Genomic DNA, 17,031 nt, shown 5'->3' with positions numbered 1-17,031 from the left:
GCCACTGGATTGGGCTTCAGCCCCTTTTATTTTTAATGTTTATAATACACACCATACTCTACAATACAGATTATTTTAGATAAACATTTTACAAGAAATGAACGTTCTTGCAACGGCCAAACTAGACAGCTTCGTTTTGTGAACACGCTCTGCAATCCTCGCCAAGTGCAAAGATCATTATTCGGTCCCTGGTTTTGCCGCTGGAATAACCCAAATCAAACGGTGACGTTTAACCTCCTCAGTGGCAAAAGGATGACAAACTGGGTTTAAGGTATATATATTTTTACAATGCCGACTTATCAGGACACTTCAATTTGAGATACTCCCCTTAAAGCAGGTAAGGGGGGGGGGGGGCTTTCAGATAGCTCTGGCAGGTGACATGAAAACACTTTGGCAGCATCTCGTAACAAATTAGGACTCAACGCGTTTCCAATTATCGAAACGTGTAACCAAGTGGAAAACAATCCCACACCCCTACCGTAAACCATTCAACGATGTCCTCGCTCAAGCGTAGTGCCAACTTGCAGCATTCGCAAATGTGGCGAGATGTGATCTTAATTCCATCAGTTCTGACTGCACGAGCAAGTCTTACATATTCTGGGGTGGGTGGACTCATGTCAGAATCTTTGCAGGTTCCAATGAATTTGCAAATATGCACACAGGCAGTTGCAGAAGACGTAAAGGCTGGCTCAATTACACCTTCGTAAAACAAACACGCCCCCCCCCTCTCAAACTCTACACTACTTTGAGGCACTGTGGTTACCAGTGGTTGCTCAGAAAATGTTTGAAATGCATTGGCTGGTAGTGCCACCATTCGTGGCACCTGTGTTTTCATTTAAACCTGGCCAACATCCTGCATCCAGAGCACGTGGCTATAAATGGCAAGGTGTAACTTTACAAGTTTGGTGAAGTTGCCATGACAGTATTTTAAATATTTAGTTACCAAAGTCCACCTATGCACCCAGAACACCCTAAAGTGCTCCCTGTTGCATCCCACACGTTTGAGGTGTAGCGAAACTCCCGAGTGTGCAGCTATCGAGCTGATGAGCAAGTGGCAGCCGGCACCATTCACTGCGGCAAAAACCTGCCAAGTAGACTTCCAAGACCACACGGTAAATCGACCAAAACCAGCGGTAGGCTGAGGAGGGTAATGCACATCCATTAAAATTGCAGGTTATCTTTTCAGTATATGTTGCAGTTCGCAGGGTATTCCACTATTAACCTATGTAAGTTACATGTTTTTCTTAAATTATGTATTGTGCAAAGCTGCTAAATGTCAACCCTCCTGAATAAGAGACAACTTAGCGTGAATTAATGAGTAAATTCCACAAGTATTTAACCACAAATTTACAATTCGAACAAACCAAGCAGATCGGAAGCTGAATATTATTGCAGCAAAGAGGCCATTCTCTCGTGGCAACGCGGGTGTCAGCTGTGATGTGGATGGGTGCAGGACAGGGGTCAGTAGGTCGCATGCTTAAAACATACCAGCTCGCTGTACAGACCATGGAGCAAGCGCCTTGTGTCAAAGGGTGTCATTTTACTGTCACGAGTCTTGCGTGTTGGCAAATGTTAAACGTATCGCTTCTGGATTACAGAATGTTTAAAATAACCCCCCCCTCAAGGTATTTCATTATTTATGAGCCATGTTGGAATTTGCTATCAAGGTGAGTACCGGTAGGAAATTATACATCTCAGGAACCACTTACAACAAGGCTGCTGCTAATTCCAGGCTATGAAGTATAAACGAAACAGATGCCAGCACTGGCTCGATACAGCATTCTCGGAGTATCTTGTGATCCACTAAAAAAAGTGCCATCGAGCCAAAATGAAATCTATCTGCTGACCGACCCGGTTCATGAGCTTGGGCACAAGTTCACCAAAACATAAATCAGGAAAATGCTGGCAAGATATTTCATGTTACGATGAAAGACAGCCGCTGAGTACAAGCACAGCTTGGCAAACTCCATGCTCTCCTTGACTCCATTCCCACTCCGTTCCGCAACTGGTTTATGCAGCAGCCTTAAGGTAAATCGCTCCGTCGACATCTTTACCCTGCATCACAAACTTGTCTCGTGACGAATGAGGTTTACAGCGGAGCAACTATTTTAGGCCGTGACACACCAAACGCCACCACGACATGAACGCGCGTCAAGGTTTATACGGTTTGCGAGAGAACAATTGTGCGCGCCGAGGATGAAAAATCTGCCATAGGGATGGGATTTACAACAAACGCACTGGCGCTTACAGTGACCGGCATGAAGCCGTGCATGTAGAGAATGTGCTGCGTGTGCGTGTGTGGCGGTTGGTGGCTTGGGGGGGGGGGGGGGCAGACCCTTAGGCCGTACGGCACTGCACGCCGCCGTGCTGCGGGCCGTCCTCGTCGTCGTACACGTCCCCGTTGTGCCCGCGCCGTTGCGTCGGGTCGATGTTGGTGAGATGCGCTTCCTCCATCTCCTCGGTGACCATCGGCTCCGGAGGGCTGGGCAGGAGAGAGCGGAGCTCGCCGAGCCGATCCACCTCCAGCCAGCCGGCTTCCGGGAACGACACCTGTGAGTGAGCGAATCCCATTAGTTGGTCCATGCGACGTCGCACAGTTGTTGTTTTGGTGCCAGCTTGCATGTGTGTGTACAGCTCTTTGGGAACCAGCAGTAGTGCATTTACCACTCGTTGCAGAGGTTCTCAGAATCTAACAGGGCTGGTGCACTAACCATAAAATGAACGCAGTCTACTTCACTGTGGACGTGAAAAGATCCGGTGATGTCATTCACAACGAGTAGGTCATCGTGTCATGGATCAAGTTTGAAAATTACTCCCAAGTTACTCAATTGGCATTACACTTCAATTATCGTCCTCCTACTGGTCGACCAATGTCCTCTTGCCGGCCAGGTGCCAAGTCACCTTGTGCTATACACAAGGACAGCTGCCACTTGGGGTACCGTTTCAAAAGTTTGAGATGAAATACAAGCCACTTATCGAGTGTAAAGTGCTCCGAGATGCTCTGGCGTGGAGTGTGCCATGCTAAAACAAATCGTTGTTATCCAATATTGGATCAAGGCATCTCCGTGTCATGTTGGGGTTCTTTTTTCATTATACTGCACACCACCGGTCAGTGAAGGCTGGTGAAGGGGGAGCTAGGACCTGTTCTGATATAGTTCACTACTGTTAGCCCTGGCTGGGAATTAAACTCGGGTTGCCTGATTCGTAATTCACTGCAACACCACTCCACCCTTATCACCACATCAAAACAAAAGTCGACCATCCCTCTGCTCAAGCTCACACAAGCATGGTGGGCTCTGACCCAGCAAAAGATATTCCAAATTCTAGGAGATGGAAAAACTAAACAAAAGCAGTCCCCCCCCATTCACATTTCACGACTTACAATCTGAAACTAGTGCACTCAATGATTGATTCTGCTGCCAAAAACACCACTCAAACCTACGAAGCACACTAACATTTAGACGCACAATTTTGAAACGGTAGCAACGAATGATGAAGGCAATGGTGATGGTGACAATCAGTATCTGAAATGGCCAATGAAGTGTTCAAGCCGGGTCACCGATTGCATCGATATAAATGCCCCTAACCAGCAGCTGTGCACCTTGTACGTGCCGCCTGGCTCTCTCACCTTGAAGTGGATGATGAGACGCCCTTTCTCGAAGGGGTTGCGGTGAAACGGCATTCCTTCATTCAGCACACACTTGATGGCATCGTACTTGATCACTTCGCCTGCGAGTGTAAACAGAGGGGGAAGGCAATTGATACGTGCACGACTTTTGGAATAGCTTTCAGCCTGCATGCACTTTTCCATACGATTTCAAGGAATCACCTTTCTCTAAGCGTGTTATAAACCCTCATTTGTTTCCAGTCAGCATGCACGTTGCCATCAGTTTCTCATCATTTGTGGAGATTGGTTAGTTTGTTTATTTTGCCCCTCAAGCAATGCCAGACACCCTTCACGATGATCATGAAGGGTTTGTCCACAAATTTTCGGAGGCGCATGGCAACTATAGAAATGACGGCGTTAACTGTATTAATGATTCCTACCAAGGGGGGAAACCAGGATGAAGTTGTTTCAGTCCTAATGCTGAAAAATAACATGGTCATAATATTGAATCTTGTGCCCTAAAACAAGGCAATTGTGCATTGCAGTTTGGCGAGGTCACGTAATTGCCAAAGCATGACACATACAGTGAGATTGCGCCGACTGCTGTATAGCAGCGGCAACTGTGGTGGACAGTTTGTGCACACGCCGTTGAGCTTATACACGGTGTGTGTGTGTATCGGCAGGGCGGAAGAACTGGGGCAGGGGTCGGCAACCTACAGCTCCGGAGCCGCATGCGGCTCTTTACGGGCTGTTTCTTGACGATGAGTACGTATGTACTCAGATGCATTGCGGCTCTTGAAATACTGAATTTTGTACCGAATTGGAAAGAAATGGCTCTTCTTGTTATTTTGGTTGCCGACCCCTGAACTGGGGCAAGGGTCACGGAAGACCTCATCTGGAAGCCCCTGGAACCCGCTGGTGGGTTTGAGAAGCGTGTTTGTGTTGTCCCACGCATTACAATGTCCGATATTTCGCTCCATGTCCTCGCAACTTCTCCGAGTATTGAATTCAACTGAAATCAGACAATGCCTAACACGAGGTAACAACCCAATTAGAGATTTGAGCACTGAAAACTCTACTGCTGGATATTAAAATGTATACTTATCAATCTGAAGAAAACAACCTAGCAACAATAACTTTGTGTAGAGTTAAGGGAAGTCTTTAGGCACCTGGGTGGGAGGTGATGACGATGGTGCGGTTGTCAAGTGTCTTGATGGGCCGTCTGAAGCCGCACAGAGCCTCTGTGAGACTGATCTCCATCTCCATCAGCAAATCCTGTCCCTTTCTGTGGACGAAAACAACGCATTTAACGGCGTGCACGTGAAACTCAAGAGAGTTGTCTTCATTAATATTATCATTATTATTATGCGTGTTTACCCAGGAAAGCCCCACTTCAGTCTGAAGACTCTTTCAGGAGGGCCCTGTCACGTTTTCACAGTTGGAGGCAATGTAGCTGTGTGCAATCCAAATTTAGTCATTTTCAGGTAATTTTTCAGCATTGGGATGTTTGGCCAATACCAATGTATATGTTTCTTTTAGCTATTGGAGGACACCCCCATGCAGAATAGGGGGATAATATACAACTCTCGACAGAAAAGCCCCCGAGTTGGGAATGAAACCCAGGCGTTTCTTGTTGAGAGGCACGAGTGCTACCACTGTGCCACCCCAATACGGGTTTGAGGATTAGGATTTGCATTTGTTAACTACTTAAATTCCAAGGGATCTCAAAGCGACTTACAAATACAGAGACAATGAAAAACACCAGGGCATAAAAATTGTTCCAAAACTTAGCAAAAAAAAGGCATTTTGGTTTCTCTTCATGAAGTCTGTCTTGCTACGTGAAACAAACGCGAGTTAAACATATTGCCCAGCAATTAAATACGTGACGTGTGAATGAGAACAGTCAATTTGCTTTGAAGCCAAACACATGAATGACACCGTGTCCATTTTGTCTGGACATGCCTGACAGACAGCTGATGGGCAAGTTCTCTGAAGCGGTGCATCACATCCACTCACGCACTGTTGTGATTCTGTTAACAATCTCGCCACAGTGCATATGCCTCTAAGCGCATGCAGTATACCTCAGAGGACGTCATATATTCAGTGTGGCAACCTAGTGGAGGAAAATATTACTACTGCTACAGAAGACATTGGATCAAGTGGAGCTTGGCATTCAAGATGGTGGCAGCTGGTGGAAGTTCAGTGTCCACTGCAACGGACATTTTCAGAAATCTGTGAATAAACTATATTCAGTATGCTTATCATTTGGGTGGGGTTTCCATTGACTAAAAACACACTAAACCAATAAAAATGTGTATTTTACTAGACAACCTGTAGCCGGCTAATGGCAGCTATGCTGTATGCCTGAGTCCAGAACTAGAGACAAGGGTTGGTGGCTCACAATTGTTTTTAAATGTCCAAACCCCTTTAGGCTGCGAGGTTTCCATCTCCTGGCTTCCCCAGGCTTGGCAGTACAGCAAGTGTATCATCTCCATCTGTACGGAGATTGAGTGTTAACTCCGGCTAGCACGCATGGGGTTTCTCTGCGTTCTCCAGTTTCCTCCCACATGTATGAACACTCATGAATGGAATGGCCAATCATCCCAAGAGGTCCGGAGAGCTTTGGCAATTATTTGTGCCAATTCTGGCTACCCTCTTGCTTGTCTGCGGTTTCCCGCACTGCCGAATCCTTCTGGCCCACGTAAAAAAAGTCATAGAAAAACTGTGCATGTGACAAATGTGTGAAATTATTGTTTAGTGTTTGTGGTCTACGTCTCTGCCCGACGCAGCAGTGCCCCCCCCGCCCCTCACACCTGCGGAACACGTCGTGCTCCTTCTGGTCGAGCACGATGATGACATCTCCAGGGTCCAGGCCGGGTTCCTGGTCGCCCTCCCCGTAGAACGAGATCTTCTGGTTATCGGTCATTCCTGTACATGGTCAGGCATGCAGCCATTAGCAACACGTTACCGCGTAGCTTGGGCGCTGTTAATTGTCAATAAATAAATCTTAGCAGAAGCTGGAATGCTAAGAAAAAAGTTAGGCTATATAGAACCTTGGTTATATGCAACCATCTGGCCACATGGCTGACCAGCTCTGAACCAATTCCTCAACCACATCAATTCCATACACACAGCCATCAAACTCACCATGGAGTTGTAAAAGGATGGCAAGCTACCATTCTTGGATGTTTTAATCGAAAAGAGACCAGATGGCTCAATGGGCCACTGTTTACAGGAATGCCACCCATACGGATGCCTACCTAAAACCTGACTCCCACCACCATCCATCCCAGAAGAATTCCCTCATCAAAACTCTACACCATAGGGCTCGATGTATTTCCGACCGTCATCACCTAGCCAGTGAACTGGAGCACATACACCAAGCCCTCAAGATGAATGGATACTTGAACTACATAATCCATAAAGCTATCACCCCAACTGTTGGGAAAGAACCATCTGAGGACCCAATCAAAACCATCACCTTGCCATACATAGCAGGGGTCATCAAAAATATTTACAAAATCATGAGTAAACAAGATCCAAGTTCGATCTAACACAGTACGTAAAATTCGTGATCCGATCCCATCTGTGAAGGATGTGATCTCTGACATGCAATACCCCGGCGTCTACAAACTAAGATGTATCTGCGGCAGTAGTTACATTGGGGAAACTAAGCGACATGTCTCGGACCGTGTTCGTGAACATAAGGCAAATCTGAAACATGGTAGGACCAATACTGCGGCTGTGGCTGATAATTGTTTTGATGCAGTGGGCTCACACGAAATCGATTTCTTTAAGATGAAGGTACTTTACAAACCCACTGGCTATCAATAAAGATTCGTTCATGAAGCCATCCATATTAACAGACAGACACAATTTCAACTGAGAAGATGGTTCCAAACTCAGCAACCACTGGAAGGACGTTATCAACCAGTTTAAGTCATAACTGGCTGTAATGTTTCCATTTTAGACCTGGCAGCCCTTTAATTGGTGGAAGCCCACCACCAGGACCATCACTGCCCACTGCTACCATCACCACCAGCAGCAACCTCCACCGCCACCAGTGTGTGTAATTACCTGGCAGCACCACCCTACATGCTGCTTGGGGGACACCGTTTTTAATCCCTTACATTAACATTAGCTACCCCGCCCATGCTACCGACACTTAGGCTACGCCCATTTTAAACCTTTATAAACAGTTTGCCTTAGAGACCAACCCCCTTTTCCCGATGACAACCGCTTGTGTTGCGATCGAAACGTCGTAGTTTTTTTACCTATCTACGTGACTTTACCGAAAGACCCAAAGATTACAATTTTATAATGCAGAAACTTGGGCACTGACATTTTATACACCTTGTTTTGGTGGCAGACCGACGTTCAGATTAACTGAGAATCACACTCCCATGAGCAGAGGTTGGAACATTGCCTGGTGCTGGGAATCACCCCCTACAGCAGTTACGCAAAGCTAGAGATGGACAGTTGGAAAACTGGTCACGAGTTTGCTTCCAATGGGTGCTTAAATGTGGGTGTTGCCCAGGCAATTAACTACAGAAAAATATTAATATTCGCGGGGATATGTTCCTGCAGAACGTCGCGAATATTAACACTCAAAGCTTACGAGGAAAATATATCGGGGGCATAAACATATATGATGTTTAAACAAACTATATTAATATATATAAAATACATACTGTATATTATTGTGTTAACTTACCTCTAATAATGACGAACATAAAACATATGTAAAAGTGCAAATACAAATGAATATATTAATATTTTATGGTATTGTGTCACTTTTCGTTTAGGGCCATGACTCGCGGTAAAACGGTGCCCAATTATTTAAAAAAAACTGTACAGGAAGGAAGCTCGTGTGTCAACAGTGAAGCAGCAGCAGGTGGACTGAGGGGGAGCGTCACATGGGGAACTTTCACGGTCTCAACATCGACGCCACTCCCAGGCATTAGTATACTACATACCGTACTTCTCGTTGGGTAGTCGTCTTATACAGCCGCAAATTTTTAAGACAACGCCGTGAATTCCCAATCACACTACAATAATTTTGATGCAAACAAACGAAACCACGATTATAAACAGTGTGAAAATTAAGGGTTAATTGTATTATTAAAGCCACTCTGGGGGCAGTTGTTAAAAATCAACTTGACTTGAACTGGCTGTGACAAAAATAATCGGGGCTTAACCTGCGATAGACGAAAGCAATCGGTAAAAAGGTATCTTCACCTTTGTCGATGTGCACTTCTAAAATCTTCTTCTCCTTGAGGATCTTCTTCCCGTTGCAGTTCTTGCACCGGTCCTTTGCTTTTATGCGCTCTCCCTCCCCGCTGCAGTCGGAGCACTCGCGCTGGATCTGCTGTACGAAGCCCGGCGCGATCTGGCGGATGTGCACCTGCACGCCCGAGCCCCGGCACTCCGGGCACCGCTCCACAGCACCCTTCTTGCCGCCACGTCCTGCACAAAACACAAACACGCCGAAGACGCAGCGGCACACTGAGTATCCAGTCATTACCCCACGGGGGCACCCATTTTGGTTGTTTTCAGATTAAACCACGCTCATTCTTCAAAGCCAAAAGACCCGTTGTTGTTGCATGGGGTCACCATTGCATCACCATTGCTCAATTTAAGACCAAAACGGGAAGACTTCACAATTTTGGCTAATCACCTAATGAAGCTGGATGTCATCATCACCTGCAAAATGTCATACTCGAATTGTAAATGTTGTTGGTTTACTCTCCAACACACAAGCGGTGTGCTGAAACAGTAAGTAATTGGCACGTTTTGTTTACGTGACAAACCTTCCTAATTGGCTGTGTTGTTTACGAGATCTAGCCCAAAAAACAACCTTTATTACAGATAACATTAGTCGCGAAAGCCTACGTGTTAAACTAACCCTGTAGTTCTATCCACATCCTTTCATCTCACCCTCGGTGACCCTCTATTCCTCATATCCTCAATTGGCATCTCCTCCATATCCCTGCTCATCACATATACTTTGTCTCTTCTCAATAAGTGCTAAAACCAAGTCTCACCTCCCTAACTTTCTCGAGATTATTAGTAACTCCATGCTAAGGTTAAAAAAAATATCAAAATTTATCACGGAAAGGTAAATAATGTGTCTATGAAATGTATATTATGCAGATGTTAAGAATTTCATCGAACAAACTTGCTTACAGTAACGTAACATTTTTTTTTTATGGTTCGGCAGTTAACCGCTCTTAACCAACTTATTTGTGTATCTAGACGAAGTCGCATTAAATCTGTATTTCCCAAGCTACTCGGAATATTTATGGCTTTCAGATGGCTCCCAATGTCACTTCTGCACATTTGCCAGTGCGAACTTGGTTAATGGATGCAAACAACGCGGCCGTGGAAATACAGTTAATGAATGCAAACAACGCAACACCGTGCAGCAAACTAAGCATTCCCACAAACATAAAATTCACTCCACATCTCCCCAAGTTCTCGACTGGATAGAAAAACTTACCATAATAACGCAAAATGTAGATTTTCCTCTATAGGATATCATGAACTAAAACTCAGTCGTTACTTATAAATGATATTTGCATATTTATAATGGCTTTGTCACGAGAAAGTTTGACTCACCTTCGCATTTGTCGCAGATGACATTTTTCTGCATGGAAAGCTTGCGTGTAGCTCCGTTATAAAGATCCTCCAAGCTCACAGATATCTGATGCACCACATTCTTTCCTGAAATAAGATCACATGTGTCAGTGGAACCTTCCTACAACAGCAACGCTGCCATTTATAACAGTCTTGTGAACTGTTGCACTTAATGTCCAGCACACACACTGCTTGTAAACGGGATACATGTTCAGCCCTTTTTTAAATCAACTGCTGGATGAGCCCCCCCCACCCCCCCCTGATCCATGTAGGATAATGGGGCGATATGACTAAACTCCACCAGGGTGGTCCATGCACGTTTTTGAAGGTGTGGAGCATAGATATGGAAAAATAGTGCAGTGCAACAATAGATTTTGTTGCACTGCCCTATGCTGATACTGTAGCTTTTAAAAGCCGACAACATCCGGTTTAACGCTTGGTGGTCGCTCATCCAAGCACCATCTCGGCTCAACCCTGCTTAGCGTCCGAGATCCGACGCGACTGGGCACATTGCGAAGCGATTTGGTCATACGCGTATTTTAGTTATATCCATAAAAAAGGGCCATGGGTTTAGCTTCAGATTAAATTGACTTCTCAATCACAAAACAAATATAACACTCAATTCGAAACAAAGACACTGTAGGATCAGATTGCGGTACACTTCCATTGGGCGTGTTCCAGATACCGGTTTGTATATTCTTACCTTTTGTCTCACGTTGCATGCTTCCTCCACCTCCGAAGAACATGTTGAAGATGTCCATGGGCGAGCTGAATCCTCCGCTACCGCCTGCGCCGCCCTCCTTGATGGCCTGCTCCCCACCCCGGTCGTACAGCTCCCGTTTCTTCACATCTGACAGGACTTCATAAGCCTGAGATATCTGCTTGAACTGTTAATGCGACAAAACAGAAGCCACGAGTAGAATAATCATACTTTTGTAATTGCAACTTTTTGTTCAGCGTTAAAACATGAAACACTACAACCAAACCACCCGTTGTGTTCTTCATCTCAGACCCCAGAAGATAAGCACAGTCTTAGGATGGGTGACTACAGGGTACATGAAGTTGTCAGATGTTGTGGGGCTGGGTGGTGGGCACCAGAGAGAAGAGAGGCAAAATCAAACGTCGCACTGTACATCAGATACATTTTTACACATCTTGCCCACAGTGACCAGGATGGGTAAGTATGGCTAAATAACCCCCACGGCATGGGAAGGCCCTCATAGTATGGCTAAATAACCCCCACGGCATGGGAAGGCCCTCATCCAGCAGTGGATTAACAAATGGTTGCACGTGTACATACTTGAACAATACACAACTCCAATAACCGTGATCCAATAATCCAGACTTCCTCTAATTTGCAGATTATTCCCAGTTCACGATTGCTCCCTTAATCCGCAGCGCACCGTAGAAGGTTGAAACGGCTTCACGGAGCAAACACCACAAAGTGGAGAAATGGATGGGGCTAACCTGAGGCTGCAGAAGTGGAGCTACAGGGAAATGCTGATTTTATATATTTTTTTTATTTGGAAATATTGATTTGTTTTGCATCAGCACACAGGAGCTGTTTAGCATCAACATTTTTTAAAAAAAAAATCTAAATATTTTTTTGCTAGACTTGGCTATTCGCTCTAAATATGACTAAAGAAACCTTTCAGAGACCAGGGGTCGGCAACCTGCAGCTCTGGAGCTGCATTCGGCTCTTTAAGAACTGCTTTGTGATGTTATTTATTAAGAACCGTCTCGCATTCACATGGGAGTTTTTTTTTACAAATTCTAAAGATGGCTATTCTTGTTATTTTTATTTTGGTTGCCAACCCTTGACCTAGACCCATATGGCAGATCTGCACCATTTGTGTCTCAGTAAAAGCCACTACCTTATAATCCGACAATTTATTGCAGTTTAATTTATCCGCTAATCACATGCCATGCATCCCCCGTAACTCACGAATGTTTCAAGGATTAATGCAATCTTGTGGCTCTTTCCTCCAATAATTTGTGGCACACCGCGTCGGTACAAACATTTCTCCGCCTATTTGTGAGTGCTCCGCGGATTACAGGATGGCTATATCATCTCCCATATCAATGCGGATTATTGGAGATCTGCTGTATTGGCTTTCATGATTGAAGGAGAAAAACAGAGCAATCTCAAAAAAAGCAATCTTAAAAGATGTTTTCAGTGCATACTAATTGCTAAGACGTAAAGGTCAGAAACAAAGCAATTAACAAAAAAAATTGAACAAAAATGTAAAGTGCACATGCTTGGAATTAGTTTCTGACATAAAAATGGGAATTAGAGAAGATGTGCAGGCTAATTACGAATGAAATGATCCTTGCTGGTGATGATAAAGGATAACAAATGGGGTCCATACCTTTTCCCCCTCATTGGGGTTTTTGTCGGGGTGGTACTTAAGGGCGAGTTTTCTGTAAGCCTTCTTCAACTCATCTGCAGTGGAGTTCGGCTTCACACCCAGCAGATCGTAATAAGCAGTCTCCTTTACCATCTTGTCAGGCTGCTTAATCCTTCGTCAACAGAGCAAACTGCACAACAGGTTCAGTGCAGACGTTAGAAACACGTTTTTTAAAATCCTCAATACAAATCCGCAGCAGGCGGTGTAATCATTAGCACGCTGCCCTTGTACAGCAAGGTTGCCGCTCCGAGCTCCCGGCGCGGCACTTGAAACAAGGGCCACTCCCAGTCGTAGAGACGAATACGCCAGTTGGTCCATGAGCAGATCACACACATGGCGGGGTAAAGTGTGGGTACTCACACCTCTTCCCAGATGTCTGGACAGCACAAGGCCAAATATTTGGAGGTACTTCCGCCAGCAGTGGAGTGAGCAAGCAATTTCAAAAGCTGTACCTTTACTTATGACAACAAGACTCCTTGTTAACGTCAGTTAGAAAAACTAGCAGTTCCGTTTCTAAATCGTTAGCCCTATTTAGCCATCGATATCGTACGTTAATTTTAAAACAACCAGAGGCACACCGGCATGCTAATCGGGTCTTCAAAATGAAACCTTCCACGCCGACACTGCGGGTTGTGCTTTGTCATGAAAGCCTCACCTACACACGGACGTAGTTTTCATAAATATTTATACCTCATCGTGGGCGGGGCTAATGTTGTTCATTTGCAAGTATTATTATTCGAAAGATGACTCAACTGTGCTGTCATTTACGCCACTAACAGCAGTGCAGTATGTTAAGTTTCCTTTCCATTTATAGTGCTCGGCCTTAAATAATCTACACAAATGACGGGACATGATTTCCAGAAGATGCTTGCACAGACCAACATTCCCAACCCAGTTTCTCAAACTACAAATGCTTTAGATTGTCTTGTTGATTGGTGTTAAATTGCAGCATCCATATATAAAGAAATAAAAAAAACCCCACGACGTCACGCTAAACACCCCACCACCACATCAAACAAAGAAAGCCCCTAACACAATGCACTTGCCTACTATGGCAACAGCAGCGGCGGTTGTCTACAGCACTATTATACAGTACAATCATGTAACAAACGGGTTGACGCCTTTGTTACGATACATTGCATAAGCCCAAAGGCGTACAAGGGTCAAGGTATGTCGCAGCGTCAGTTTTCGTTCCTTGATACTGTACGCATCCGTAAATACGGACATGAAACCGATTATACTTCACGGTTCGCACTAAAACACAGCACTTCATCAACGTCACTGTTTTAACATCCCATCGCAAGCCCAGGGCTGGATCAAGGCTTCCCCACGCCTTCCAGTCCTGGCAATGTCTTTGCCGAGTGCGCGTTGGCGATGAGGCGGGAGGGCCCAGCCATCACTCGCCACCGATGTTCGCCGTGGATGGGAATCGAACTCACGTGAACGCACTGCGCTAATGCGCCACTGCTCCCCCTCCCCACTACCACGGGTGGTAGTTCGATTCGCACGGAGTTATACAACGGCCTCGTAGGGGTTACACAACGGGCTCGTGGGAGAAAACGACCAACGTATCTTTTGATGCTAAAACAGAAAGCAGGACCCCCCCCCCCCCCCCACAGGCAAGCCGGGACGCACAATCCAACGTCGCGAACACCGTGCCGCCGGGTGATCCCGGGCTGCCTAACGCGAGTCGTGGAGGACGCCTTCGGCTCACGATGGACGGGAAAAATCCCCCCCCCGATTAAAGTTGCGGCAGGAGCCGTCGCCTCGTGACGCCATTGCAGAGATGTGCCGTGAAGAGCGCCCGGCGGTGCGACCCTCATCTCAAACGACGTCTCTCACTCGGGGATTGCTTCGTAGCTCGTTTACGAATGACACGCAACAAAGGCGCTAATAAACGAGATCGCAAATATTGATTTTCTTCAAATAAATACATTGTTACCGGCTTGGGCCTAGTCGGTAGGCCCGGACCCTGACAGGACCACGCCGCTTGCCTGTGCGGCGCTGCGGGGAACGCGACGGCGAAGGCGGCCGCCGCGTCCAGGCAACGCGGCGGGCATCGCGAGGGGAAAAAGCTTCACGCGGTACAAAAAAAAGATTAATATATTGTAAAAAAGACAACAGACGACAACGGTCGCTGTCTCGGTTCCACTTGTGTGCGTGAGTCTGTGACTCACCGAGCCGCTCGGAGGGGAGTGAGAGTCCGCGACGAGATGGGAGCGAGCCGACGCTTTTCTATAAATGGAGGAGCGGCGAAAAGGAACCGGATCCCGAGAGGAACCGGAAGTGATCTCGGGCTGCGGCCCCCGCGTGGAACCGGATCCCGCTTCCTGGTTTCCCAGTTCTCTCTTATCAGCGCGTGGCAACTCACGCCGACAGAATAATACTATTATAGTACTATTATTATACTATTATAATACTACTATAATAATAGTACTATTATAGTACTATTATTATACTACTATAATACTATTATAATACTACTATTCTAATACTATAATAGTACTATTATACTATTATAATACTATAATACTACTATAATTCTATTATAATACTACTTTAATACTATTATAATGCTACTATAGTACTTTTATAATACTACTAGCTTTTTTGCCCGTCCAAAGACGGGTGTATATTGCAGTAAATCTGAAATATTCAATAGAAAATTGTTCAGCTCATGATTATTAATGAGGGGGGGGGGGGGCTCATGAGGAGTGACGTCACCGCTCGTGATTATTAATGAGGGGAGCGGCATGAGGAGTGACGTCACCGCTCATGAATATTAATGAGGGGAGGGGTGTGGCATGTGGAGTGACGTCACCGCTCATGAATATTAATGAGGGGAGGGGTGTGGCATGTGGAGTGACGTCACCGCTCATGAATATTAATGAAGGGAGGGGTGTGGCATGTGGAGTGACGTCACCGCTCATGAATATTAATGAGGGGAGGGGTGTGGCATGTGGAGTGACGTCACCGCTCATGAATATTAATGAGGGGAGGGGTGCGGCATGCGGAGTGCGCTCTGGGAGGAAACGGGGCTAGTCTGGAGGAACCCCACGCAGAGCAGAGCAGGGGGAGAACATCTTCATGACTCAGCCCGCAACGAGGAGTCGGCTGCAGGGATGCAGAGTCCATCTCAGTGCCCGTCACGGATATTGCGATGAGAATCGATGTTTTGTTCGAGTCTACTCCATCCCTACGTCCGACTCCAAATGTTGGAATCGAAATTACGCATTCGTTTTGTTATCGATAAAAACGAATGTATTTATTAAGCAGTAATTGTAAATATCCCGATTTGAAGCTTTCGTGATTGTAGGAATCCATACTCTTTGGTTTTTTCGGTAAAGCCACGGAAATAAAAATATTTTATTTCTAACTACGTGACTTTACAGCAAGAACCAAAGAGAATGTAAATATCCCTTTTATTGTTAGTTGTAATCTGAGGTATCAAATGTTACTTGTGAATAGGACTTTGGTGAGTATAGCTCAACATTATAGTTTATTCTCAGACAATGTACAAACACGTAGAGACCACACTTACAGAGGCTTTGCTCTAGAATGTGCCCCTTCTACATCCTGTGCCACCCTTTCTAGCAGTTCTCCTCTCTCACCCCAACCCCCCTTTCCAAGAGTTATGATGCGAATGGTCCGATGCCTCCCAATCAGATCGGTGTGGTGGCATCACCTACGAAGTTGGTTGTCAGTGGCCCTGCTACTTTTAAACTCGGCCCGCCTGTGAAGTCGTTAAGTCGTCTTGCAGACTAACCCACACAGCACAACCCTTACACTTGTTAGGGGAAATTACGAATTTAATTAGCACTTGATCATTGGCGCCCTCGAGTCTCATGTCAAACGATGTTTCTTTGTAATACGGAAGGTCCCATCGAACCAGTTACCCGAGGATGGTGCAAATCCACAACAGCGGCAGTAATGTCCACAATGTGGGCTACTCTACTCTTCGTTTGTTCATGAAATGCATAAGAAGGTGAATTGTTGCATTTGTAGAGACGAACGTGCTGCATACAATGACAATACAAAGTCATAGCCAATGTGGAAACACCTCTGGAGTTCTATGGGACATTGTTTTGCCAGTATCGAAATTACAAGACGAGACGAATCGGCTCTACCCTTCCTGGCAGTTACACAGGAGAGGTTTAGATGTTCAACACCAAATAGACACACCTATTGCAAGGCGTCGAGTTTGCATGGGCCACACATACTTGTGGCAAAAGTTTTGTTGCCAGATAAAAGGGTAAAAAAAACAATTGTCATATTTTGCTACTGGCAAAGGAGGTTCCAATGTGAAATATGTCTATTCTTATTTCCATCCGACAATAGAAACAGATCGGCGTGGTTAAAATCAATCTGTCTCTCTCCCAG

General features: G+C 45.6%; 1 protein-coding gene across 2 annotated transcripts; it reads right to left on the bottom strand.

Moving 5' to 3' along the window:
* Positions 1 to 2: 2 nt before the first annotated feature.
* LOC133355189 (dnaJ homolog subfamily A member 1-like) lies at positions 3 to 14,961 on the bottom strand. Of its 2 annotated transcripts, none has more exons than XM_061572538.1 (9): positions 14,829 to 14,961; positions 12,613 to 12,781; positions 10,947 to 11,130; positions 10,226 to 10,330; positions 8,846 to 9,073; positions 6,421 to 6,535; positions 4,777 to 4,892; positions 3,629 to 3,729; positions 3 to 2,550 (listed from the first exon to the last, which is right to left on the bottom strand). In XM_061572538.1, exons 2-9 carry the CDS (start codon positions 12,742 to 12,744, stop codon positions 2,338 to 2,340), a joined length of 1,194 nt encoding a protein of 397 aa, XP_061428522.1. In that variant the 5' UTR covers positions 12,745 to 12,781; positions 14,829 to 14,961; the 3' UTR covers positions 3 to 2,337. The 2 variants fall into 2 exon arrangements, with proteins under 2 accessions (XP_061428522.1, XP_061428521.1); XM_061572537.1 differs by lacking the exon at positions 14,829 to 14,961 and adding an exon at positions 14,091 to 14,216.
* Positions 14,962 to 17,031: the final 2,070 nt, after the last annotated feature.

Source organism: Lethenteron reissneri, chromosome 50, assembly GCF_015708825.2.
Source record: "Lethenteron reissneri isolate LAM-NWPU_2019-01 chromosome 50, ASM1570882v1, whole genome shotgun sequence".
In the NCBI taxonomy this organism is placed as follows: domain Eukaryota; kingdom Metazoa; phylum Chordata; class Hyperoartia; order Petromyzontiformes; family Petromyzontidae; genus Lethenteron; species Lethenteron reissneri.
This window is presented reverse-complemented; position numbering and strand designations above follow the sequence as displayed.

Coding starts and splice junctions, on each gene's coding strand:
- LOC133355189 (XM_061572538.1), bottom strand. CDS start 12,744: ATGGTAAAGGAGACTGCTTATTACGATCTGCTGGGTGTGAAGCCGAAC. Junction 11,131..12,612: donor ACCCCAATGAGGGGGAAAAG/GTATGGACCCCA, acceptor TCGCATTAACAG/TTCAAGCAGATATCTCAGGC. Junction 6,536..8,845: donor AGAAGTGCACATCGACAAAG/GTGAAGATACCT, acceptor GACCATGTACAG/GAATGACCGATAACCAGAAG.